Source organism: Mixophyes fleayi, chromosome 6 (genome assembly GCF_038048845.1).
Source record: "Mixophyes fleayi isolate aMixFle1 chromosome 6, aMixFle1.hap1, whole genome shotgun sequence".
NCBI lineage: Eukaryota > Metazoa > Chordata > Amphibia > Anura > Limnodynastidae > Mixophyes > Mixophyes fleayi.
Genome location: NC_134407.1, coordinates 132594162 through 132621998, shown reverse-complemented (window position 1 = coordinate 132621998; position 27837 = coordinate 132594162). Strand labels below are relative to the sequence as shown.

Sequence of the window (27837 nt, the reverse complement as noted above, 5' to 3'; positions counted from 1 at the left end):
TGTTTTCATTTAAATACTTAGTATTATAAGATATTGTAATACCTTCTGTAAACTATTAAGCATCTTACAGAAAGACACCTTAGAACTTGACCTATGAACTTGTGCTTTTATATATGCTCAACTTATCAGTGACTTTCAAATCCTTCCAAATTTACAGGAGGGAGCACATTATGGTATTTGTATGAGAAAATCCACTAAAAGGGGGTAAAAAAACTTTACAAGACCCCATTTGAGATCTGCAGTGAAGCAACATGGTTGAATCCTGAAGGTAGCACTTGGATCTTGTTTTCTTACTTAAATACTAAAACTATACACATATGTGTTCGCAAAAATATTACCAAACATTTCTATCAGCGATGTCACTAATTCTTATGTTCCTCAGACATTTTACAAACATTGGTTCCACCCCAAACTAGCTTGTAACATCATTTATTTCATAAGAGACAATCTATAACAATAGTCTTTTAGAGAAAACCAAGCCATGTTTTCTAAACACATTTATACTAGGAGAGAAAAAGCTGTTTCCTGTAGATCAGATGACCAGTTGCTGCTTTGTCATGTTTATGGTTTTAGAGTATTGCAGTTGATCCACTATTTCCACATCTACATTCGTGGGCAGAACAGAGGCTTAGTGGTTAGCACTTCTGCATCACAGCACTGGGGTCATGAGTTCAAATCCTGACCATGGCCTTATCTGTGTGGAGGTTGTGTTTTCCCAGTGTTTGCGTGGGTTTCCTCCAGGTGCTCCAGTTTCCTCCCACACTTAAAAAAAAAAAGCAAAAAAAACCAAAAACAAACAAACATACTCGTAGGTTATTTGGCTCCTATCAAATTGACCCTAGTCTCTGTCTGTTTGTATGTTAGGGAATTTAGACTAGGCTCCAATGGGGTAGGGACTGATGCAAGTTCTCTGTACAGCGCGCTGGACTTAGTGGCGCTATATAAATAAATGAGGATGTGCTTGAGTTTTGTTCACCCTCCCTTAGGATGTAAGCTCATTTGAGCAGGGCCCTCTTCCCTCCTGTCTCCATACCTGTTCTTCTGCTCCGTCTGTACTGCATCAGCCTGCCTGGAGCCTCTGAAGTTTTGGTATTTATTGTTTACTGTTCAGTTATGTCTCACCCTGTATAGTCTACTGTTTGTACTGTGTACGGCGCTGCGGAACTCTTGTGGCGCCTAACAAATAAAGGATAATAATGATCCTCATGCTTAGTGACTTCTTACCCAGCTGACACACTCATTTTACAAGGGAAAGGAAAATAAAAATACACTGGCCCTCACCCTCACCTATATTTTTAGGCTGAATACACTAAGGCACTTCCATAAGCCAGTAGACCGTTCAGCCATTTATAAACGCAGCGTTATCAGCTGAAAATTGCAGCATTGTTCTCTGTAGGGAAGATCACCACACGTAATCAGGGACCAATGCACTAAAAAATTTAAATACAGCATTCAATATGGACGCCACATTAATTTCTCCATGAGAATCAACGATCCCTATTCCAGTTGATATACCACAGGCACATAAAAATTATTGTGTTGCAGAAACTGCATTTTGGAAACTTCCAGGAACATACTGCAGGCCAAATGAAAAACAGTGTGTCAGTGCTTGTCCTCATCAGTATAATTGTAATACAATATAAAATAAGGAAGTATTTGTACCATATTTTACCCAGCCAATGACAAGATTTTTACATTCACTAAATGCTGAAATGTAGCAAAAAAAACAAACAAAAAATGATATCAGTTTCAATGGACCTCTTCAATGAGAGCCTAAAATGTGCCAAAAAGTTGTGATTTGTTTTGTCTTCTTAATACCACACCAACACAATCCTTATACCAGTCATTCACTGTGCTGTATAGTGCAGTAATCTATAATCAATGGATTAAAAATAATTTAAGAATTAAATTCCACTCCAGTGCACATGAAACCATGAACTGTTTAGTATATAAAATACCATTTGTGTGTCAAACTCATGTACGATATCTAACACCCTTTAATGTGTGCCAGTGCATTCAGTGCAAATAAGGAGAGTGATTCAGATGGGTGACGGGAGGTTGGGATTACTTTCTACTGTTAAAGAAATTCTAATTTAAAGTTGAAATGTGGTTTTAAGAGGATGACAGGTTCACCTGAGGTGTGCTTTTAGTCCTGTATAATACTATCATCAACATAGCAGGTAATCCCCCTGTAAACCTCACCATTCTTTCACAGTGCAGGTTAGAATCCGTGACCAATCATTCAGGATCAGAAATAAAAACAAGTCACAAAGTTTTCCACAATCTGTTAGTAAGGTCTCATTTTTTTTCTGTTATAAATATATTTACATTTAGAACATAAAATTAAAATAGTTCCTCATTATGCAGAAAAGTTAATATTTTAAGGCTTTATATAAAGGGAAAAAAACAAAAACAAAAGCACCTTAAAATTGCCATCCATCTCTACCATAATATTTCACACTGAGGCTTGGATACAGAAGACCTTGAATAACATGTGTTGCTAGACATACCATCACACAGCTGTGTATACCGCCTGGCAAGGCTGCAACCCCAATGGTTTACAAAGTAGACTGTTAAAGAGGATAAATGCAGAAGAGGTAATTGTCACTGAATGACAAGCAGCAGAAATACTCTATCTTGATCTGCTGCTTTGTGTACAAACCATTTATTTATTTCCTTAACAATACCACTAATGTCGCTGTACTTTATCCTCATACCTGCCTGTAGGAAGTACAGCAGTCTGTGCTCAGCTCTATCACTGGTCAGTCACCATGTATACTCATAGTAATAGCCAGTCACAAAGCTGACAACAGTCACCTGCAATGGTGACATCTGGGGACTAGTAATGCAAGAAGTAACTGGCACCCACCCACCATCCGATTTGTGCATTCATGTCACCTTGATTTAAAGCACAGCTGTGTTTCTATTATTCTATATGACATTACACTTATATTATAAGTTTAGAGGTAAATATTAAATCAAAAGAATCCATTCATTAATTACAGAACACGACAGCCCAAGAACTTTCTTTTAGCAAAATGTTAAACCATACTAGATTAAAGCAGCCACAACCGAGTAACTTCCGGTTAACCTGGACAAAGCACAAAGCCACCCTTTTCATGTTATCTGTAAGAAACTAACGAGTCACACATTATATCAGTGGAAAGCACAAGGAATGGATAACGTTTACAGAATACATGTTAATTCTCCGTCTGGAAATACTGGTCGTGTGGCTCAGTAGAAAGCACCATGGTGGACTGAGCAATCATGAAGATAACAGGGGTTAGATAGATGCACACTGCAATACACAGACCGTGTATCTTTAATTAGTCAGAAGATGGAGAAAATCAGGAGCCCATGTTGAGATCTATACACAATGAGTGGACAGCTGTATATTTTTGCTCTCTGGTTCCTAGAAAGGGTCAGCCCTGCTTTGTAGTACTAAGTGCAAGAGCTCAATCAGAAAGCAGATTGGCACATTTAACCACTTAACTTCCAGTAAACACATTATGGATGCTTATTAAAGGAAAGGGCTTTGGGTGCCCAGATCAGACATATAAAATGTTACACCTGTGTAATACAAATGCTTTGTACTCAAATGAATTTATTCCAACGTATGTAATGTAGCTACTGCAGCATACATGGCAAAATAAACACTCCTCGTAATTTGCTTTCATAGGTGTACAGTTTTATAAGGCTGATCGGGTCATCACAAGAGGGATTCAATGCTGCAGATAATTAAGTTGTGATCGTTCCATTTTCTATTAATCAGCAATATAGTCATGAAGGTAACAAATAAATGCAACTTACAATTCAAGTACCATGTACTTTTCTCAGACAACACACAAACATTTCATGTTCATGCTCATTACTCCATTATCTCTGTTGCAGATCAGTTTCCTATGTAGAAACACAGGCGTCAGGTGGCCTGATGTTCCAAAACAGAGGGCAGTGTGATAGAATTGCTGGTAGACGTGTTATTATTTAAAAAAAAAAAAAAAAAGCCCAGGTGTCAACTTCACATTCATCACAACGGCTAACTTGTGCTGCCATACCAAACACCATCATCACAACAGCTAACTTGTGCTGCCATACCAAACACCATCATCTCACAACAGCTAACTTGTGCTGCCATACCAAACACCATCATCTCACAACAGCTAACTTGTGCTGCCATACCAAACACCATCATCACAACGGCTAACTTGTGCTGCCATGCCAAACACCATTATCACAACAGCGAACACCCTCCTGTGGTACCTACCTCACACACTGGCTACCAAGCATCACACTAGTGAGTTAGGAACCTAATTACACTTTAATTTGAAGGATTGTTGCTACTTATTAACTGCACGTTTTATTGATTTGTTGCCTAGTCTAAAAAAATATATATATGTGTGTGAAGGAATCTCTCATCTCCCCTCACCATGATCAATCAATAGGTATTTAAAAATATAGATATATTTCAAAGACTCAGGGGTTACGCGTCAGCCAGCCAATGCTTTCCTCATTTCCAGTTCCATTCCGTCTTTCCTTAGACATCAGTTTTTATGTAAGAAGCACTGCACTGGGTGACAGAAGTGCCATACGCCCACAATCTGGCTGCCTCTATATAATTTTCTCAGTAACATGCACCTATAGCCCTTCTCGCACATCTCATGACAAACTGAGAAATACTAAACAACAAAAAAGAACTATTCTTCATATTTGCATTAGGCTTTTCCATGGGCAGCAGAATCATGTTGATACAACAAATGTCATTGACTTCACCGATGTGTTTCCATAGTGCAAGATAGTGTACAATCTTCCTCTTTTCTGGCTCATGTGACGCTCACATGAGACACAGCAAGGTGAAAGGTCACCTAAGACATCAGCAAAAACAGTACAAAAAAAACATAACAAAAACAAATCCCGTCAGTTGCTGTATGAAGAGGACAGAGTTGCATTCCCTGCCCTGCATCTCTCTTAGCATGGAGTGTGAAAGTCCTTGGATTAAAGTCTTACGGAGTTAGCACAATATAGTTTTGTGCTTATTAGTCAGTTATTTCCATGTCAGTCTTTAACATATTTGGCTGATGGCTTTAGTTTTCACTTCTTAGTAATAAAAGGTTGGCAATTGTTTCAAGAATGAAGTGAGTTGACCGGATATTATTTCACTTTCTGAGCCCACTTTAAGTCATCTGATCGGGGCTTGTCGCCCGTTACACCTTGGATGATATCTTCTAGGCGCCTCCAAAATCCTAGCTTCTCTAGTGGGTAGTTCAACCAACCTTAACAAAAACACAATCACAAATATAATCAACAGGATACAAAATGCTTATCTCTTAACAGTATCTTAATGGACAATAATAAGGTGACTGAGGCTATATGGTTAATGGATGTCCACATAGGCAGAAACAGACGCTTTCATCTCCCATGGCAGAGGTAGGCAACAGCTGTTGTGGAACCGCCCTAGAACGTGCTAGAAAATGTAGTTCAAAAGCATATGGACAACCACAGGTCTATGTTATGTATTTTCTGGTCATCAGATCAATAAAGCTAAATGGATTTATTTCATGTAAGAGGTTAAGGTTACAAATATGGATGCTTTTGGAAATTTTCAAATATGAGCAATAACCGCTATGAAGAGAAGGGTTTCTAAGACTATGGAGCAACATAGTTCTGACCTTTTTATGGTATTTGTTTTATATTCATTAGCACAGTTGATGAAAACTACACTATAAAATTACAAAGGGTCTATTGTTAACATTATACAAACATAATTTAATACATTTCCCAATTTTTTTCTTTGAATGCAATTGTATTTTTGCATACTTTGCATTGTCTTTATAAAGTGTTTCAGCACTCGGCAACATATTTAAGCTGATCATCTCTGTAGCACTAATCATTAAATATTACTTTTCAAACAAAGATAATCCCATCTCATTTATTGGGTTATATACACATTACACAAAAAAAAATAAAAAATAAAATAAAATAAAAATAATGAGCAATAATATTTGTGACGAAACGAGTGTAATAACCATCCTGTTTCTCACATAATGTGGATTATAGCATTTACTTTTTACAGCCCTTGCTTTTGTTTCCCAGCTCAACAGAATACCCCTGCAGTGTCTAATTGCTTGTGGATAAGGGGACATTCTAGCTCATTGTAAATATGTATATTGTGTATTGTATATTGATGATGTGGCAGTGAGGTGGTTATTCATTGTCCTTAAAGTGAAGCCGGATGAGTTATAAGTAAAGATCAGGTGGTGTCCAGGATACAGGTGAGCGGGCTGGAGCTGCTTTCATTCTCCCCCCTCCTTTCTCTACAGGAAGCATGGAACAGCTGGGGACACTGTGACATCACAAAGTAGTGTAAGGCGTTAATTTTAGGAGGGGCTGACTGCTACCCTATCTTTGGAGGTGGGGGAAGCCAATTAGTATCCATTGTTCTCCATAGGACTAGTCCAGACTTTTTGTCTGCATCCCAGCAGGGGGCTTCTGTGGAAGCACAGCTCATCTTCACTCCCCCCTCCAACCGTCTGATTCAGGACCTACCAATGTTTAGAGCGAGACCCAGGAGTTTGCCGAGGGAGAAATAAAGTACTGTGGAAATTGGACCCTAGATATAAGGAGCCACTCCAGGGGTGCAGGTGCTGTTCATTTTGGGAGTTCATTCATGGAAGGTGCAAGATCTGGTTTTGAGTTTTTGTTCTCTACCAGAGTCTACATATGCAGCGGAGAGAGATCCATGGGTTGTCAAGTCTGGACAGCCAGGTGACTGTAGCTCCTTAAGATAGTGGGGTAAGGGACAGATGATGTGGTAAACCTGCTGGCATTTATTTACTGTGTGTACATAATAATCTAGTGATTGTTTTTATTGCAATAAATTTATTTCTTTACTTTCTAACTGCATTTGCCTGAGTGCCTATACGAATCCTAAAAGGTATTGGTTAGACTTCCCTGGCATAGTGAGGCACCCGTGGGTGGCCAGCCAGCATGAAGCGGGTAGCCTCAGGCCAGATAAACCCGGTATCTTCACAATATTATATTAAAAACCCTCAATATAAGTATTTGAATGCACTGAATGGTTTTTATTAAGACAACTGGAGTAACATTTAGCATTCTTTTTTGAGTGTAATAGCATCCCGGGACATTCTTAAGACTCTCTCCCTCTCACCATGGGTTACAAAACAATACGCTTTTACTGCCACATCCCCCTCCCAACTGTACTTTGCAACTGCGCAGTTTTGAACCAATGGGTTTAATGGGGTACTTCCTTTTTGCCGTCCCTCTACCCTTCCCCTTTATCCAATAAAATTAAAACACACAATGTAAAATGTACAACTGTATTTCATTAGTATTGGTTTAGTTATTGTATTTTGTTGTCTCTATACAATAAAAAAAAACCTCAATAGTATTCAACCTATGTATCCAGCTATCTTTTCTCATTTCCCCCCACAGTGTTAGTTGCCAGCACTATTATGTAAGTTCTGAGTCACAAACATGTAGTGTTACTTAGTCAGTGAAGATGAAAGTGGTCCTGATGTTTTGTAGAGCACTCCTCACCTGTTGTGATGCAGAAATAGGTCTCATGTGGCGATACATGATGGATGCGGTGGTGTTTGCGCGGTAAGATGATGTGCCAGTCTTGGAGGAAGACCACCCAGAAAGGAAGACCAAAGTATGTATGAGACCACTTGTGAATCTGGTTAGTCAGAGTCACGAACATTGCCAGGGCAAAGATGAAACACTCTGTGGCATATGTCTTGTAGAGGAGATCTGTGATGGAAAATAGAAGTTACATCCCCATAAATAAACTGGGAACAAAATACTTCAGAGTATGTGCAAACAGTCATTCCCATGAACAAAGATGAACAGATCTGGAACATGTGAACAGCCATTTTATATTCATTCCTGACACTTTGTTCACTTTAGTACAACTGAATCTGTCTGAACATGCTGCAATTCACAGAAACACAGCCTCATACACTCATGTGAATAATGCCATAAGGATCATGCTGTTCCATGTGTTCCACCTTAATGTGCAAAGTGGCAAAAAATGTGCAAACTGTTACATTTATTAACTCTTCTCTGGTAAAGAAAAAAAAAATTACAGACATTACACTTTATTTGAAATAAAGTATCAAGAGGGGATCTCAAAAACAGAACTGTTCTGGAAGTGATTAGTAGACATGGAGATCTATCCCATATTAGCTTCCCCTCAGCCTAGAACATCTCATTACTAAAGTATTAATTTCCTAGCTCACTTCCTTTTGGTTATGCATTTAATATACAATATCTGCTTCAAAACCTCAAATCTCAGCGCATGACTAAAGCCAGACAAAAAAAACTGGCAGACTACGCACTGTGTGCAGCTATAACAGAATACCTGGTGACAGTGCATGCATTGACACGTTGTACAGTTTGCATATGTATGGGCAATTATTCCACCCAGCTCATCTACCCGAGTCATGTATTCTGGCCATCCACGAGTGCCCAAATAACTCATAGTTCATGTTATTTGGAATAATACGGCCATATCTGTGTGTGTGGGAAGCTCATGTAATGAATACCCTGGCCATTAATATCCCCATTATTTATTCTGATTAATGCCACTTTATGTCAAGCAGAGATTACCCATAGAATTCTCACTATTATGTAAGTAATGACATTACCTGGAGAAAGGAAGAGGAACTTGTAGGCCATACATGCCAGAGGAATAATGGTCACCATGCAATTATCACCATTAGTTTCTATAAAATCATGCCTTGTGATTGCGGTAGGATCGATATGATGCTCTCGAAAAGGTCTGATAAAGGCCTGCAACAGAGACAATGGCAATTAAGAGAAAACAAAGAGCTTCTGTACTGGTAGACAAAACACAATGTTCAACTATGAAATGTTGTGGCTGTTTCCAAGGAACTAATGTTAGGCTGGGTACACACTATAGTGTTTTCAGCCTAGCATCGGGCCAATCACCCGATAACCGACTGTTTGGCCCGATATTGCATAAGTGTGTACACTACAACGATGAGCGATTATCGTTCCAAAGCACATCGTATGGTTTCATTTGATTTTTAAACCAAACTAAAAATCTTGTGCAACAAAGTCATTTCAGTTCTGCAGTGTGTATGCACTCACGAGTCATGATCTTTTCAAACGATGGTTATGACAGATGAAGGGTAAATCTTGTAAAATGTGTATAATGTGTACACATGAATCGGCACGCTGATCGGGACTTTTTTTTTCCCTCCAGTCGTTGGTAAAACTGTTATTAGTAACACATCGGGAGAATATTTCTGTAGTGTGTACCCAGCCTTACCCTTTTTCTAAAGAAGATAAAATAACCTTAAAGTCATTAGACACCATTAAATATAGGTCACTGTTAGCAGTGCGTTCACCTTTATAACAGCACTGGGGATTACATGGAACAAAATCTGTGCGTGTATTTCAGGACATCAGTCATCTCCTTCATTACAAAGCATGTTATAGAGGGTTCTACATGTATTAAAATTACCCGTATTATCACAAACGGATACAGAAGCTTTATTAGCCAATTAACAATTAATCTTATAGTAGTTCACATACTGAATATGGAATTGTATTTCTGAGAAGAATATCCCATTGGAGAGGTGCCCAAGAGTCGGGGAGTGTTTCAAAAATGGGACTCCTCCAATCTACCACTTGGGGAATAGATTCCATATTGAAATATGGGTCTCCTAGTGACAATCAAATATCTTAATCAAATATCAAAGATCCACTACACAACCTGCAATATAAATTAGAGCAATCAGCAACATTTGCCGTTTCACTAAACAAGAGGGAGAAAGATAACTTACTTTTCCAACAATCGGCAGCTCCACTGAGCCCCAAGTATCAGCTCCCCAGTGCACTAACCCCGAGGCAAAGTCAGCTGTAATGATCCCTGCAACTGAAGAAAACATATAGCTTTAGGAGTCTGGCTAGTTAACCGGAAAGGGGTCATTAAAGAGCAGGTACAGAGCGAACAGTGTTTTGGGATCTGTAATCACTGGGAAACATCTTCATACACTGCATATCAAGCATTATATTAAACCAAACATCCTGCTCTTAGCAGGAAATAAAACAGCTATTAACCATCTTTATTCCACAGATACCTAAACATAAGTAAAAAAAGGAAGGTCAAAAGAAAAGCCCTGGGAAAAAAAGGAAGCATGAGAATAACAACAAGCTTTACATCAGTAACATATAAGTCTCCAGGATATAACTAATGGTGGTAATAGCGGCTTTTGTACAGCGACGTCCTCACAGAACTTGTTTAAAAGTACAGTGACAAACACTCCAGTTATGGTTGAATCATTTATTTTATTTATTTCAGTTTGTTGAGATGCCTCTACTGCTTTTAACTTATTCTTGTTAATGTTGGCACAGTAGCATTGCTGCCTCACAGCACTGGGGTCATGGCCCTATCGGTGTGCAGTTTGTATGTTCTCCCAGTGTTTGTACCAGTTTCCTCCAGAAGCTCTGTTTTCCTACCACAGTCCAAAGACATACTGGTAGGTTAGTTGGTCGCTGACAAAAATGTGTGTTTGTAGGGTACAGAGTTGAAACTGTAAGCTCTATTGGGGCAGGAACTGATGTGAGTTATTCAATATTCTTTGTACAGTGCTGTGTAATCAGTCACCAATCTATTAACTACTGTTTTATACTATTCAGCAAAGAGTGTCACAAATATAGCTAGAGGACATTTTTTTCAATTTTTTTTATTTTTAAATATTCCAGTCCCTGAAACACAGCCACCTTTGGCCAGACTCTGGAGGTGAAAATCTCCCTGAAAGCATTGTGCATAATTCAAGAATGCTCCAATCATTTGCTGTTCAGCAGAAGACATGCATAAATAAACTGACCTGGCTGCACTTATATAAGAGGAACAAATGTATTCTCATTTATGGTTTTATTGCACCTCTTCACACCAAGGTTATCACCTTTTATTATTTGCCACTGTAAACAGCGAGCTGTCTACTTTATCTCTTAAAAGATAGCGATATCAGCTTTCATTGCTTGCTGATTAAGTCATATTCCAGCTTTTAAAACAGGCAGATAGACATTAGACCAACAATAGTAGTCGCTATGTGATACACCATCCAACACTGTCCTCGATTCCATTTATCCCTGTAACAATGTATCCCATATACCATCCAACAATGCCCCTCTGCTGCATCCATCTCTGCCCCGTTACACTGTATTCTATACAACAGCCAGCACAGTCCCCTATCCATCCATCATTGTTACACTGTATCCAATAAACCTGTAGGCCTAGTAAGTAAACAGACCCAGTCTGGAGCAGTGAATGCTGATCACAATGAAGACAGAGGAGGATGAGAACACGGATAATAATATTGGTAGTATGCTCAGTCTATTAAAGAGACAGTGTAAGTAGGGATTTAAAAAAAAATAATAAAAAAAAATGATATCAATAAGGTGAAAGCTTGAATATAAAAAGTGAAATACAGGATCAATTCAAATGTAATCCTAAGCCAAAAAGGCTGGGGCTGTGGAAGATACATGTAGAAAAATGCTATATAAAAGTAGGATCTAACAAAACAGAAAATTGATCCCCCCTCCCCCATGGTATTAATAATATTAATAAACCAAGATCAGCTCATTCTAACATAACCCGTTTCTATAAATACAAAATGAAGTCATCTCAATGAATGCCTTCTGGTTTCTTAGTAGACACTCCTACAGACTCGTTATTAATGATTACTTTGTATTGCTGTACTACAGCTTCATACTCACCCAACTGAAATTACTAATGAGTACAACGCATTCATCTTACATCTCTACCACTGGCCAAACTGTTGGTAGTTGTAATCACGTCTTGACATTAAAGTATGTAGTTGCGGGGTCCGGACATTGCCGTTGTAAATTCAGATTTGTCTAGGTCCCTCTGCTAATTGACGTGCAACTCAAGTGCCGGCTAGCAGTGTCTTTGGAATCAGTAACTGTCAGCATGGAGCAGTCTTCTGGAACGTCAGGGGTCACTTTTTAGGTAGGTCTTTATTATATCCCTGTTGTCGGTGTCAAAGTCCTCAGGTTTTTGTTGTAGGTAGTTTGTTGTCGCCGTTTTCACACTCATGAAAAAATACCCAACCCGGTCAAACACAGCCACACAATCGCAACTTACTCACGTACCTCCCCAGATAATGGTGTACATATGGTGAATAGTGTCCCGTGCTTTGTTACCAGAGAGTACATAAACTTCCCATGTATGCTGTGTACTGTGGCTTTTATATGTGAACATCTGTGGCCTGATTATCTGCGCTCTGATACTAATAGAGTCTGGCATTTTGTTTATTTAAAACCTCAAACAAGTGAATGTGTTTAGTTTTGACTCTAGGTAAGCACGGATATCTGTAACAACACACACAAGCCAAACTAAATAGAAAGCATCAGAATCATAACCACAGGTAACAAAAGCAATATTATGCAGCTAGGAGTAAAGGTATCTAAACGTCTACTAATCTTCACCCTCAAACTCTGGCTTCTAACATTTCTTATATAAGTAGTGCACAAGTATTATAGAATTAATAGTAGAGATGGCTTTATCCACAGGACTGCAAATAAAAATAAAAATTTCAGGTGTCTATGGGACCTCTCATTACTAATAATCTACTGTACCAAATGTTTCCATAAATACACAAACATCCTCTGTACAGTGGGGCAAAGCTAGTGTTACTGTTGTAATTAGGGGCATGAAGGGGTTAAATTGCCTGTGGCAAGGTAGGGTAGCATATAATATTTGTTGTATGAGCCTGGAAGGAAGAGAAATGTGCTGAACACATGCAGCATACACACTAATCCCTGAATGAGGGTACTCTTATTTATACTACAGTATATGTCATGCCCTAAACTGTGAGTAATAAGAATCATTATGAATCCAGTGCTAAGTAACAAGATAAGAAATATCTGTGACTACCGTAAAAACAAGTCCTTATTCAAGGACAGAATCAAATATTTTTAAAATGCAAATTTAGTCTTTTAAACTTAAAAACCTAAATGCTTGATTATTCAAACTAGAAATAAATCTACATTAAAAGGAGCCCCAATTAACTGTGGGGGTGGTGGGCTTACATTACTACTGCCACCAGGCGTACCCCTTGTGTTGTCATTGAGGGGTTAACTTTCTTTATATTCTCATTCAACAGGGGGAAGCACTCTTAAAAAGATCATTTTCCCTGCGGGGAAGTGTTCAATATTGTGCAGAGGAAAAACAGGTAATAAGTGTAATTTATTGAGTCCTCCACCCATCTTTTACAGAGTACTTGTATTGCCCATTAGATAATTCCTGCCAGCTCATCTTGGAGATGTGTTAATGTTTGATTACATCCCACCAGGGACTATTGTTGCCAGCCAATTAATTCATTCCATCTACAAATGGGTTATGTTAAGGGACTTAAAATTAACAGCTGTATTTTGCACACAAAAAGAAAAAAAAACAAAAACTATTCACTCTCTGACTACACAGCCAAATGCGGATTTTCTGGCTATAGAAATACAGTTAAATCAGGTAAGAACAGTGCAGAATTCAGGAACCAGTCAGTGAAATCTAAGAGTCAGCAGTATATTATAGGGTTGATTCAATTCAGCCGCTAATAGTATTACCATTAATACGGTAATTTTAACCCGGATTTTTACTTGCGGCCCCGAGGGCTGAGAGCAAAAATCAACGTTAAGTTTACTGTACGAATGGTAATAGTGCACAGGCCGCGTTACCAAATTGAATTGGCCCCTGTGAGGAGCCAGGGAAGATAAGGCTCCACTAACATCAATACAGATGCCCCCTAAATGTTAAGCGCTAGCAGTAATTGTTTTTTTTTTAGTTGCCTGGAATTTGGTTATTAGAAATACAGACCTCAAATCGGACTGTAAATGGCGTCGATGTGTACGCATGAATTGGAATGTTTATGCCAAGTCGTTGGTGAAAGAGTTACTGAAATCGCATCTGCAGTAAGATTGCATAGATGTGGATCTCTTCTAAAGCTGGGTACAACAATTTTACAATAAATCGAATTGTAGCCAAATTATTGTTTATAGAAGCATGTGCTCCTTTTGAAGCAGTAATGCAGTCAATGAGCTCTTCCATTCTACATGTCTGTGCCTTGGGCAACACAGTACTTACTGCCTCGATATATACTTTGAGCAGGGAACACTGCAGTGTATCAGTGCAATCTTGTAAGACGTGTCATGAGGGACTGAGATACTCAAAGCCAAATCACACACACCCCTCAAATGTTACACAAACAACGTGTTCCAGAAAATGGTAGGGGAGTATTAATTATTAACAAAGTACATGAATCGTTTGCACTTTGTATAAAAGATTATCCAACTTCATTGTCAATACTATATAGCTAAAGCAAGAGGTTTTTGTATTATGTTACTAAGGCATTCAGGCAAATGCATCACTGGAGCTATTCCAGCAGTACATGTGTCCAGTGATATGCTACACACATTGAAACCACAACGTTAAATTTAGCCCATTTTGTGGGCTGAAAATATTTAGAGCCTATACTGATGTAAATGGAGACTCGTCTTCCTTGGTTCCTTGTAACATCGTGCTAGCTCCTAAATTCTACATTACTTTGTCCACCCCTACAATAAAAACACCAAATTTACAGGCAATTTTATATAATATTGATTTAATCGTCTGTGGGTTTTTTTGTGTTTTTTTTAACGGATGAAAGAGGCGCATTCTGCGGGGTCCTAGTGCACTGACCTAATGAGTATGCAGGCTATCAATTCATCAGGAACTACTGTCATCACTGAAGACAGAGGCACAAATTGTCTCAGAGATGTCACTTAGTAACTTGACAGGCTATATATTGTTTCAGTCCACAAAATAGCTGCATGTGTGTAGGTTGCAATTGTTGTGAGGCTCAGCAATGGAATAATGCACTGTGGTAAACAGAATAATTTGTGTATTCTAGCATAAGAAAATGGCTTGAGCACACGAATAACTAGCGTTGGCTTGTGACATACAATCCCGCTTTCACAACACATTATCACATAGCGACTTCTATTGTTGGCAATATCTTATTTACAAGGTTGCTTAGCGACCAGGTTTACCTGAAGTTATATTTCACAGCTTCTGTTCATTTGCACAGAAGCTGAATAGTGTTAGATAACATTTACTTAAAATATCCTGCCCACATCTATATTTTCTCCACTGGGCCCAAATCTCCTGAGATAGAGTTAAAAATAATAATAATAATACAAAAAAAAAAAAAAAAAAAAAGAGTACACTTATACTGCAGGTGCTGTTTGATCTGCAATGACTGCATCAGTCCCACACTATACTACTCTGTAGCCCATTTCATAAAGACAGGGTAAGTGCCCCCCCCCCCCTCAAATTGCACGTGAATGGAATATTTGTGTTTCCATAAATTTCCCTACTACTGTTGTAAGACTCACTGGTCAGTAGTTTGCCTCGTCCTTGCTTCCACTTTTGTGCAGTGGGATTACATTTGCCATTTGCAGTCCTCTGAAATTACTCGTGTAGCTAGTACTGGATAAATAATTCTGTTAATGGTGTTACCAGCACCCCTTTAAGCTATGTTTGTATCCTTGGATGTATCCCATCTAGCCACATTGATTTATCCACTTTCAGCTTGGAGAGTTCTCCAAGTACCTTCTCCTCAGTAAATATACTTGTATCTACCTTGTTTTTATGAATATACTTGCAACTTAACTGGGGCCCCTTTGACTAATCTTTGTGTAGTGAACACTGACCAAAAATTATTCAGATGATCTGCTATTACCTTTTCTCCCTCAACAAGACTCTCTCAGTGTGTCTTTAGTCTTATTATTCCTCCTTTTGTTTTTTTCCCTTTCACTTATATACCTAAAAATATTTTTTGCCCCCTTTACCTACTTCTGTCTAACAAGATATACCTCTTTCTCTTCATTATTCTGAGTCTGCTTATATTTCCTCAAGGCCGTCTGTTTTGCTTTCATAATACTTGCTACTTCTTTTGCAAACTACACTGGCTTCCTTTTCCTTGTGTTTTTCCTAACCCTTTTTAAACAAAGGTCTGTTGCCTTTAGTATTTCACTTTTTAATTTTTCCTACCTCTCCTGTACTCCATTCATGTTCTTCCACTCTGTCAAAGAGTCACTTACATGTTTTCCCATTTCTTCAAAGTCAGCCTTCCTAAAATCTAACACCTTTGTTTTTGTGTGGTATGAATCGGTCTCTGTCTTTATATTAAACCTTACTAGATTCTCCCCCCACATTTACATCAGATATTCCGTCACCATTTGTAAGTATTAAGTCTAATACTGCATCTTTGCAATGTGATTCTCTCACCATTTGCTTGAGGGATGCTCCCGGCAAGGAATTCAGAATGTGTGTATTCGTATATTGCAGTATGTTTATCCTCAAAATGTGTACATTATTATAGTTTTTGATGATTATACATCTGGTGCAAGCTTGTTCTCAAATAGATGGATCTCAATGTAGATGCAATTAGCTCCAGCAATAAAGAGTTAAGGAAACATCCTCTGGGATGAGAAGGATATCCCACCCTGTACACATGGTTAAAAGACCGAAAAAGCACTTACATTTCTCCGTTAGATTAGATTATAGTCCTGAGGTTTACAGTAAAGTGAGATAACCCATAACCATAATTCTGTAAAAGCCCAGCAGGTCATTTATGCTAAAGCCTTGCAGCACCATCACCAGACCCCCAGCAAATCCCTGAGGGTCATTTATGCTGAAGTTTTACAGCACCATCACCAGACTTCCCCCCCCCCCCCCCAATAAATCCCTCCAGGTCATTTATGCTGAAGCTTGGCAGCACTATCACCAGACCCCTAGTAAATCACTGAGGATCATTATTAAATACGGATTGGCAGCACTATCATCAGACCCTCAGCAAATCCCTGAGGGTAATTTATGATACGGATTGGCAGCACCATCACCAGATTCCAAGCAAATCCCTGAGGATCATTTATTAAATACGGATTGGGAGCACCATCACCAGACCCCAAGCAAATCCCTGCAGGTCATTTATGCTGAGGGTACTATTTTTTTTTTTACTCGGACTTAAATTCCTTACAGGTTTAGTTTCAGAAAAAAACCAATATAATTAAAAGAATTACAATTCATTCAAAACTGTTGCACATGAGGTGTCTTGACACAGATCAACTGTGCACACAGGAAAACAAACAAGCAATTCAGTGATAAGAACTGATTACCTGCATTTAGCCATCAGGTTTTACTTTTAGTTTATAATGTATATATTTGCTAAAGATGAAAATATCCAAGTGGAGGATAAACATACCTGCCAAATATAAAGTACTCAGAAGACGGTCACACAAGTGCTACAAGACAACAGTGGGTGCCAGGCAAGCAAGCAGCAGTGTCACTAGAACAAACATGATTTTATGGGCAAAGAAAAGAAATGGAAATTGCAAAATAGTTTATGCAAGAGTGGGCATTAGTAGTTGATATGCGACAGGTCCTCCATACCTACATTGCCCATTAAACATATAAAAATGGTTTCTCTATATTGAAATAATGAGTAGTGGGAACCACAAATGTGCTAACAGGGGCATGCTAAGTGTGCGCCTTAGAAATATCCTATGGAATCAATGCAATGCAGGAAGTCTGCCAGCCTTCAGCATATTGGCTCTGAATGAGCATGTGGAACAAGTTTCACAGATTCTTCAGCTAACAGGTCTGCCCACAACAACCGTTAGAAAGGGAGGGGCACAGTTTTATAGCTAATTTTCTGAAGAATGGTATGAGTGTGCTAACAACTGCGCATTGTAATTAGGCTTTTAAGCTGTACTATTACTACATATAGGAAATTGTCTCCAGAAATCAAGGTGGTGGCAGCAGATAACGCACAGGAGGTTGGAGTTTCGGATGGAAGACACTTATTACAGTGGAGCAGCACCTCTCACTGAATGATGATATGAGGCCAAGTTAAGGTGTAGAGATGGAGAGGGAGAATGGCACAGAGGGCAGAGTGAAGGAAGTTCCATAGAATGAGGACAGGTGGCACTTGAGAACAGAGTGAAAATGTAGAGAGAGAGTGTTGGGGGGAGGGGGGCAGAAGAGGGAGTAGGTGTGTGCTGGGTGGAAGGAGAATTACGTCCTCCATACCTGCTACTGCAGAATGGATTGATAATCGAGGCTTGGGCAATGAGCAGGTAAGAGGTATATTGCTGGAGGCGAGAGGAACCAGGACCAATAAAGGATAGGTTGCATGTAGGGATTAGGGCACTGTTGGGTCTGGTGCACTGTGTAGGTTGTACTAATGTGTGTGGTGAAGCCATTGCTGACAAAGACGTTTCTCATTGTTTATAACAAGGAGAAGTCTTGCAGGATGACACAGAGGCCAAATGATCCATCTGGGGGATTTGATACAAAATATCATTCTCTGCTGGACATGTGTCCTCTCTGACCCTTTTTATTTATATTCAATGAATTCCTCACAAATAAGAGTGAAATATTTGTCAATTACCAATATGCCAAATAATCCAATACAACTATACCTAGACTTGTGTGTGTATCCCTTCACCACATATAATATAATACAAATAAAAAAATGCGGCCTCACTTACCAAAGCTCAGTACAATGCTGGCTGTATGTTCAAAGCTGAAATAGAGCAATAGATTGCAGAAATTAAAGGACATCAAAAGGAAGCAAAGAATAACGGAAATCCATTCTTGTAACCTCTTCCCTGGAGAAAAACAAAAGAAAAAGAAAAATATACGGATTAAAAACCAAATTAAAACGGCACAAGCAGAGAAACTCAAGCATTTGTCTCAATGTTTTGGCAGAGGGTGAAGGCAGGAGCCACATTTATCAGAGAAAGGTTCCGATCTTTTTATAAAGCTGCACAAAGCTGCACAATGTTTAAACAACCAATCACCTTTGCAGGGTAACAGGACTTTACACATGTGAAACCCAAAACTCTCTCAAATACTCACCTTGCGTTTGTCAACATTTTTGACCACATGCTCTCCTTTATTTCGTGTCTGAGATCTTACTCCCCCACTTTCGTGTACAATGGGAGTGTGCTGTGTGAATCTACAAAAAACGATTTTATATAACTGAGAAGTTTAATGTGTTGAGTTCTAGGGAGCAGAGCATAGTTGTTCAAAAGGGGAGAAGATCCTGTGACGCTCTCCAAGCAAACCCTTTGTACCAATGAAGTGATGAACCAGTTGATATCACTACTCTGCCACCTGATGGAGGTTCCATTTAGTTTGAATGTAACTAAAAGGACAAATTCAGGATCACCTGCTGGCCAGCCAGGAATACCCCCCTCTCCAACCAGTTTTTAAAGGACCACAAGATCCATACTGGCAGGAACAATGAGTTGCTTGCAAATGATCACAAAAGAGAGGCCTTTCCAGCAAGGAAGAGTAGAAGAAGTTGCAGAATGGATAATTAATAGCAGATTGGTAATCCATGGAGAAAACTTTGCCGGTAATCGAATGGCTTGCTCCTCTATCCCAATCCATTATTTATAGCCTGTATATCTGGTCCACTCCAATATTCAATTTTGCATATTAGCTCGGTAAGATTTAATGCTACAGATTTAGAATAATTTACTTTGAGTTTAGCAAATTGCTGAATTTCACTTTCTAGATTAAAGAATGAAACCATTGGATCTGTGAGTGTCGCTAGCAGGTAATCAGCAAAGAGTGCAAGCTTATAATGTTCCTTGTCTCCTATTCTAAGCCAAGTTATCTATAGGTTCATACTGATTGATCGTGCAAAGACTTCTATGCAAAGGACACAGATAAGTGAGGAAAGAGGGCTTCACTACCTGATGCTGTTCCTGATGTTAAATGGGATATAGAGGGATCCATTTATTTTGATCCTAGTCGAAGGTGATTTATAAAAGCATAAAATCGTGTGTGCATATCGCAAGTGCCCCAAAAACCCTAATATATACCCCCAGTACACCCTGTCAAAGACTTTTCAGTGTCAGTGGACCGGAGGACCACGAAGGTGTCTGAGCCTCAGACATAATGGATAAGATTTAGTACTTTCGCTGTGTTTTCTCAGGCCTCGCGGCCTGGTGCAAACCCACTTTGGTGTCACGTACTAACTTTGAGAAAGGAATTTCAGTCTATTCTCCATATGTTTACCGTCAATTTTAAGTAGAGAAATAGCTCAGTAACTGGGGCACAAGGTCCTTCCCTTCTTTAAGTATAATGGTAATATGTGCCTCCAGTGACTGGTTGGAGAAAGACTTGGTCCGAGATCACATTGCATACTCTTAGTGCACAGTTTTTCTTTGAAGGTTTTATGGTAGCTTATTGTTAAGCCAACAGGCCCTGGAATGTTGCCAGTGGGGTGGAAAACATTGCTTCTTTCAATTCAGGAGCGGTAAATGGCTTCTCTACATGATCTCTGAGACAATGTCTCCTGATTCACGGTGTGTTTTCATCTTACCATCTTAACAAGAGCAGGCCACCCTCTTGCATAACGCTCACTTCCCTTGTGAAGTAGGTGGGATGGGGCCTTGAAGATGCAATCCGCATGCAAATTGCATCATCTGACCAAAATGTGTCTCTGAGGAGGGCCCAACAAATGTATACAAGTACGGCCAAATGTATAATATGAATGATCTTGGCCAAGCACTTATTTGCATAATATATAAATAAATACGTATACACACAGAGCAAAGCCATGACACTGGAGATGCAATCAGTAAGAGTCACACATTGCCAACCTTTCTTGGATCCTCGGAATTTTAATTATTCACACCTGTAAAGATGGTGGGAATTTTACAACTGTAAAATAACTGTGTCCAGTTATTCCTACACCAGGTACACATTAACCAGCTCATAGGATGTATGAACACAGACAAAACTTATGGAAGGGATTAGACTGCAGGAGAAAGACAACACAAGATTGTTCAGGCTCCAGTCAGGATCCCAGCAGACATCACAAACAAACCATGTTATGCCAGCAAACTGACCAGGCATTGTCACATTATCCTTGACACGAGGAAATGGCTGTTACAGGGAACTATGACTAATCTCAGCCAACACAAAGCCCAATAATAACACAGACCATGACCTAAGTGTGTCATTACTCATATGTGTACATTCAAATGCAAACATCTCTGCAAACAAGAGAAAAGTCATGTGTTGGATTTACTCATACTTTCCAACATTGGCAAGTTGTTTCCCGTGAGGTTCGGGGGCAGGTGGGTGTGTGGGGAAGGGGCTCGAAGAATCACATAATTAGCCCCGCCTCCAAATTGTTGTCAGTATTTTGAACCAATAAAATCAGGGGGCGGGGCCATGATGCCTGCACAACGTCACTAACCCCCCCCCCCCCCCCACCCCATTTAAATTTTACGGAGCTGGCCGGGACCCAGGAGAATTGCCTGCTCTCCCGGGAGGACTCCCGGAAACTCGGGAGTCTCCCGGAATGTACTATGGATTTACTGCCAATTCATGAAGGGCAACCAGGGATAATTACCATTACTACACAGTATTGATGCATTTTCAAGCTTAAACTAACAGTAAAGGTATGGGTATGACAATAATGTACAGTAACAGTAAAAGTTAGGCATTTAAAATATTACTTCAGTTTGCCATTCTTGGTAGAAATATTCTGCTTTCAAGCCATTGGTGTACATACTAAAATTATACAAGTCTACTAATCTCGCCTAGGAATCAACATCAAACATCTCAGATTCTATTAATGTATGAAAACCTGTACAGATTGGCAAATGCGTTTTTGGTTTTGTATTTTAGAAAGTAATCTTGACAGTACACTAGAAAAAATTAGCATTCCTCAAAACGTGTGGGAGAACAAAGCACATTCATTTTTTGGGAAACAGTTCATGAGAAATGTGGCAGTAGGGTTACTATTCAGTTAGTCAGAGTGACCACATACCCCCACATCATTTTGAACGTGTTTTATAAAAAATATTTTTAAAGTATGCTTTAATCTTAGCGTTTATCCAATGGGAATAGGGGCTCCTTTGTCTGTGTTTTTCTGCCTCTGCAAATTGCAGCTTCGCGGTGTCAGGAAAGGGCCCCCCCATCCCTGGCGGTCCAGTGGTGAGGCCAAATCAAGTGACACTAGGTAGCAGCTGCACTATACCCCCAGCCGTCAGATGAAGTATAGCGCTCCGCAGGGGCTTACAATGGCACCTCCTGGATTAATTTGAGTCCCAGAAGGCAAAGCACCACACAGGTGTTCAGAAGGCTTTAGCAGCGCCAGTTAGGCCACCCACTCTCTAGAGCCAATCTCTGCTTGGAGGGGAGAGCTAGATCACAGAGCAGGGTCCTGGATGTATTTTGGCCAAGATATTTAGGAGATTTAATAAAATCTCCTAGCCCAGACCTAGGAGGTTGGAACACACTTTGTAGGATGTGCTTTTAGGATTTTTATAAGCCTGTGTAATAGCCATCCTTTTTTTGTCTTTCTGAATTGTTATATCCTAGAAAGGTAACCAGATAATCTAACAACCAATTATAACCATAACTCTTTGTCATTAGACAGAGAGATGGAAGAACAATCTTCTGATCTATAGGAAAAGTGGATACTACCTTCAGTAGGAAGGTTGGATTAATATGCAACACTATTTTGTCTATATAGATGTTCACAAATGGCTCCTTACACCATAGGACAAGTAATTCTCTCACTTGTCTAGCAGATGTGATTGCTACCGAAAACAACACCTTGAGTGTGAGCCACTTGAGGAGGGCATGTCGTAAAGGCTCAAAGGGATCCATCAGGGCATCCAGGAGAAGATTGAGATCCCAAGAAAAAAAAAAGCCAAAGGATTTGACATGAGGTTGAATTATCTTTACTGCTTGAAACAAATATTGAAAAATAAAGTCAAGGTGGTGTTTAGGAAAATACTAAGTGCAGATACCTGAACTTTCAGGGTAGTGAGAGAAAGTCCTTTTTCTAACCCAACCTGAAGTAATGAAGAATATGTGGAACGCTAGCAAAACCAGGATCTCCCAGTCTAGGTTTATTCAGGGTCTGTGGCTTTCCCCAGAGTCGCTTTTGTACCCCTTGGTGATGCAGTCACAAACTAGCATTAAAACCTCTACATAATTTGAAATCCTGCCACCCAAGGGATCTAGTGGAGGTTGAGTCTGGAGAGAGCCATTGAATGGATTACGGCCCTTCCCTACCCCTTCCATACCCTTGAAAGTATGGGAAGGTTGGCAATTACCGAACATCATGTGACCATTATTGGCTTGCACGTACCCTCCTACATTTACTAAATGCTTTACTTTCTTGTTATGGGGTCCCACTATGGTTTTAAGCCACATCTTTCTATCACTAGGCAGAACTGTTTGTTCTCATTGCCCTGGGATACAATACAACTCCGCACAAGAGCTACAACTTTCATACAAATAGATCAATGCTGTGTCTGCATAAAAAAAAAACAAAAAAAAAAAACTTTGTTTAAAACCTAAACTTACTTTTCAGTATTAATAAATGCAGATATTGGGTGGAGATATAATGTCATCCCAGAATAGAAACAATGATTTACAATGCAATCTAACCAGTTCTGCAACACAAATTCCATAGACACATAATGACAGTGCTTTGATAACGATGGAAAGGGAGTGGTATATGATTCATTCATGTGCAAAAAATTCATTAATGTTCAGCTATACATAAAGGATTGTCTGCTGGCAAGTTCTGTACACAAAGCCGTAGCTTAAAATTATATCACCTGGGCCGAGAAGGAAATCTGTCGCCTCCCTAGTCCTCAATTTTAACCAAACTTAAATATTAAAAAACTGCGCCCCTCTTCGGCACTGTGCCCTGGGCGGTCGCCCCTCTCACACAGCCCTAGCTACGGCCCTGACTGTACATATTCAGCTCATAATATGTGTATTTTAAATCACTGTGCGAAGCACAATAGGCTTGTTGAACAAATGTGTAATATGTATGTACTATATAACTGTTGTTAAATAAAGACCTACAAGCCACACCTGTTAGAAGTCCCTATTTCTCCAGAAACAATTTACAACCAGAAACCTGCAGTGTAAGGCTGGGTAAACACTACAGGTTTTTCACCCAATTATTGCGCCATTCACACGATAAACAACCGTTTGGTCCGATATCGCATTGCGTACGCTCCAACGATCATGTTTTATCGTACCAAAGCACATTGTGTTTCATTTGATTTTATAAACGGACTAAAAATCTCTATAAATGATGGAACTATGTCGGCCAAAGTCTGAAGTGTGTTTGCACTCACGACCAGCAGTGTAGGCAGATACCCATAGAGTTTACAGTCACGATCTTTTCAGCTGATGGTTATGACAGATGAAGAGCCCAGATCTGAAGGTAAATCTTGTAAAATGTGTATAGTGTGTACACATAAATCACCATGCTTATCAGGACTTTCATTAATTGGTAAAATCGTTAACGATATCACATCAGGAGAAATGTTCTGTACTGTGTGCCCAGCCCAAGATCTCCTTAAACACCATTATATGCATTGTAGCGATAAACTTAAATGGAAAGTCATTTCCAGTTGTCACTCACTTTATAAGGCCCACACCCATCTTGCACCCCATAAATTCCGTATGACAGCTAAAATAACTACTCCACTAATTAACATGAGTCTGATTAATCAGAAAATCCAAAAGGAAAAACAAAAATCTAAAAAGTCACTGTAATTTAGTGTAATGGTGAGATTTTTTTTTTTTAGTTACAGTAAAAGTTGTAGTAAAAGGAGAAGAACATGACAGAAACACAGGTAAACCATGCAACTTGCACATAGAACCATGAACAGAGAAAAAACATATGGGCCCTGTGCTGTGAGGCAACACTGCTAACCACTGTGCACCATATTACCACTGGCACCCCGATATTGTGTTCTTTATATGGATCAATGATCACTTGCTAATCTCCATTAATGCTACTTTCTCCTTGTGTTCAAATTAGAAAAAAAAAACAAGAGCTTAGATGGAAGGAAATCTTGTGTATCAAATCCCTTAAGACATGTTCCTGGAAGTAAAACCTCAATTAAAAGTTACTTCTTAAAAATAAATAAAAAAAGAAAAAATTTTTTGTAAAAAAAAAAAAAAAATCTCACAATAGTAAATAGCACCAAACTTGCTCTCTACCTTACACTTCTAGATTAGCTTTAAAACTTAAGCATAGTAGATATAAATATTATTGGTCAATATATTGCAGGTGATGTATAATAAAAACCAAATGATTGATATCAAGCATACACAATATTTGCGGATACAATTCACACGCTTGGTCATTGATGATTACTACAAAACATAATTATTTGCACAATTCTGGTCATATAATAAAACAAATGGACTATTATGAAACAAATGTTATGTTGCATTGTTTTAAATGTAGAGATAGGGGCTGTAATCAATGTTTCAGATATAAAATATCAAATTAAAAGGGAGATTGAAATTCACACCCAACTAGATTTATATAAGAGATTTAAGTTTCATGCGGAATTTCCATAAAAAACAAGCAGCAAGCTAAGTGTGCAGCATCTAATTATAATTGACAGCTCTGCCCCCTAACAAGTTCTACAACTAGTTGTGGTAGATACAGAAAGTCCTAATGCCTCGGGTGTGAATCACTTGATCTGTAATACAAACAGAATAGAAGTCCACAACCTGCCAGACAGCAATGTGACAACGCTATATATTACAGAATGTAATGGGAAGATATAAATAGGGGTGCTACAAGAACATGTATAGTCTAAGGTGGAGGCTGGTTGCATGATGCAGACCATTAGAAAGGACACCTGTCAATCAAGTCATAGGTTGCCTTGGCAACTGTTAGGGCCCCCCCAAGCATTAGGACATCGATAAGAGTGTCAGGAGGTTCTGTAGCAGCTCAGGGGATGGGCCCCTGGACTGAGCAGTGGAACACCAGCTGGTGATGCCGGATAACGGTGCGGGTATGTTGAGGACCAGTGGGACTGTTGGACCCCAGTAAAGGCGCCTATTGCATGTGGTCAGCGCCGGGTGTGTCCGTCCCTCACAGGCTGCCTGTCAGTGGCTCACCTGGCGAGTAAAGTTCCGCTAGCTCCCTGGCTCCGGCGTGCTGCGGGCCCCACCTTGGGCTTCCTTCCTTGCCAGGCTCTGGTCGCTCATGCCGCCGGCAATCCGGCAGCTCACCCTCCTCGGCCATCGGGCAGAGCCGGGGGTCACTGTCGGATCCTCCGTGCGCCTTCCTCGCCATGTTGCCGGTCAGCCAATCAGAGAGATAGCAGTCATTCGCTTAGCGACGGATTGGAAGCTGAAGGAAAGGGGCGGGAGGCCCAAACCAATTGGGAGTCAGGAATGTGAGACGGGACCAATCAACGAGCTCTCACGCAAGGTATGCATGTGACATGGGACCAATGGGAGAGCAGCGGGGGATTGAGGTAGGGTGGTGGCGCAGAAAACAGTTTAATGGGCGGTTGCCCTGTGACAGGAGGATGGATGTGTATCAGTGTGTGACAGGGACCACGTCTCCTCGCCACACACCCAGCAGCCTCACTATACGGTTTATATAAGGCAGAAGGAAACCATGAAGCTGTATGTCACAGTGGAAGCTTGAATTTATCAATGTCAGTGGGATTGTTGCTTGTTCTTCTCGTTGTAGAATAAACCCTTTATCATTGTGCTGAACTTGTGGTCTTTTTTTTCTTTAGTCACCTGTTGTGCATTTTACTGTCAGTGTTACACATTCAGTGCACTTCCCAAGCACGACACAATGCCTTTTTCTTGTCATTTCTTTATAAAGCATCACCAATTCTCCAGCACTGTACAGAGATTATTTTGCATTGTGCCTGTCATGTCTTAGGGTGAATTGTCCCTGCTTTATTGGAGTCTGCAGTGGAAATTCACACAGACTAGTGTTAATTTTGAACTCAGACCCCAGCACTGTGAAGGAGAAGTGTTAATCACCAGGGACAGACCTAGACTGTTTTAGGCGCAACATTTAAGTGATTCGATCAATATCGTATGGTAAGACACCTTGATCTAACTTGGTATTTTTCTGACCCGACAAGGTCAAGGGAGTCTTACTACACTGGCGCAGATTAATTTGTAAGAAAAATCACCATGTAGTGTCCCGGAACGGCCACAAGACGCTATGCCACAATTTTTTTTTCAGTGAAATATCCTCTCACTTTTGCTCGTGTCCCATAGAGGTGCGAGCAAAAGTGAGCACTCCTTTTTACCGTAAAAATGTACAGCAATGGAACATTGTGGCTAATTGAATCTGCCCCTATGTGACACATGGTTGAATGTATTTTAGGATACAAGTAAGTTTAGTTTGTTCTTGGCTTTACTTTAAGAATAACACTATATTGCAATATTTTTCTTAATACATGGTAATACTCCATAGTTTATTTGCACCAGTGTCAAAACTGAATTAAGAAAATACAACATCGATTTAGCACAGTGGCTTAGTGGTTAGCTCTTCTTCCTCACAGCACTGGGGTCATGAGTTCAATTCCTGTTTGCATGGGTTTCCTCCCACACTCCAAAAACACACTAGTAGGTTATTTAGCTGCTATTAAATTGACATCAGTCTCACTTGGTCTGTGAGTGTGTATTTTAGGGATTTTAGACTGCAAGCTCCATTGGGGCAGGGACTGATGTGAGTTCTCTGTACAGCGCTGCGGAATTAGTAGCACTATATATATGTATAGCTGATGATGGCATGTTTTTCTGTCACTGTTTACAACTTTTTTTGCTAGCCTTTGTTGTGGGAAGTTATTAATTGATTGAAGTCACTGATCATGTGTTCAGTTCAAAGTGTTTTATTGCAAGTTTATTAATATTAATATAATCAGATTCATAGTTATACCAGAGTTAAACAG

General features: G+C 39.6%; 1 protein-coding gene across 1 annotated transcript; it reads right to left on the bottom strand.

The window, feature by feature from the left end:
- Window positions 1-413: 413 nt before the first annotated feature.
- Window positions 414-26242, bottom strand: PEDS1 (plasmanylethanolamine desaturase 1). The gene is made up of 6 exons (XM_075176457.1): window positions 26030-26242; window positions 18598-18717; window positions 9828-9919; window positions 8664-8808; window positions 7555-7767; window positions 414-5270 (listed from the first exon to the last, which is right to left on the bottom strand). The coding sequence occupies exons 1-6, from the start codon at window positions 26205-26207 to the stop codon at window positions 5149-5151; spliced, it is 870 nt and encodes a 289-aa protein (XP_075032558.1). The 5' UTR covers window positions 26208-26242; the 3' UTR covers window positions 414-5148.
- Between the last annotated feature and the right edge of the window lie 1595 nt (window positions 26243-27837).

Excerpts from the sequence above, each read along its gene's own strand:
- PEDS1 (XM_075176457.1), bottom strand. The coding sequence starts at position 26,207 with ATGGCGAGGAAGGCGCACGGAGGATCCGACAGTGACCCCCGGCTCTGC. Across the intron at positions 7,768-8,663 it reads GTTCCTCTTCCTTTCTCCAG|ATCTCCTCTACAAGACATAT; the intron begins GTAATGTCATTA and ends TTTCCATCACAG. Across the intron at positions 5,271-7,554 it reads CTATTTCTGCATCACAACAG|GTTGGTTGAACTACCCACTA; the intron begins GTGAGGAGTGCT and ends GTTTTTGTTAAG.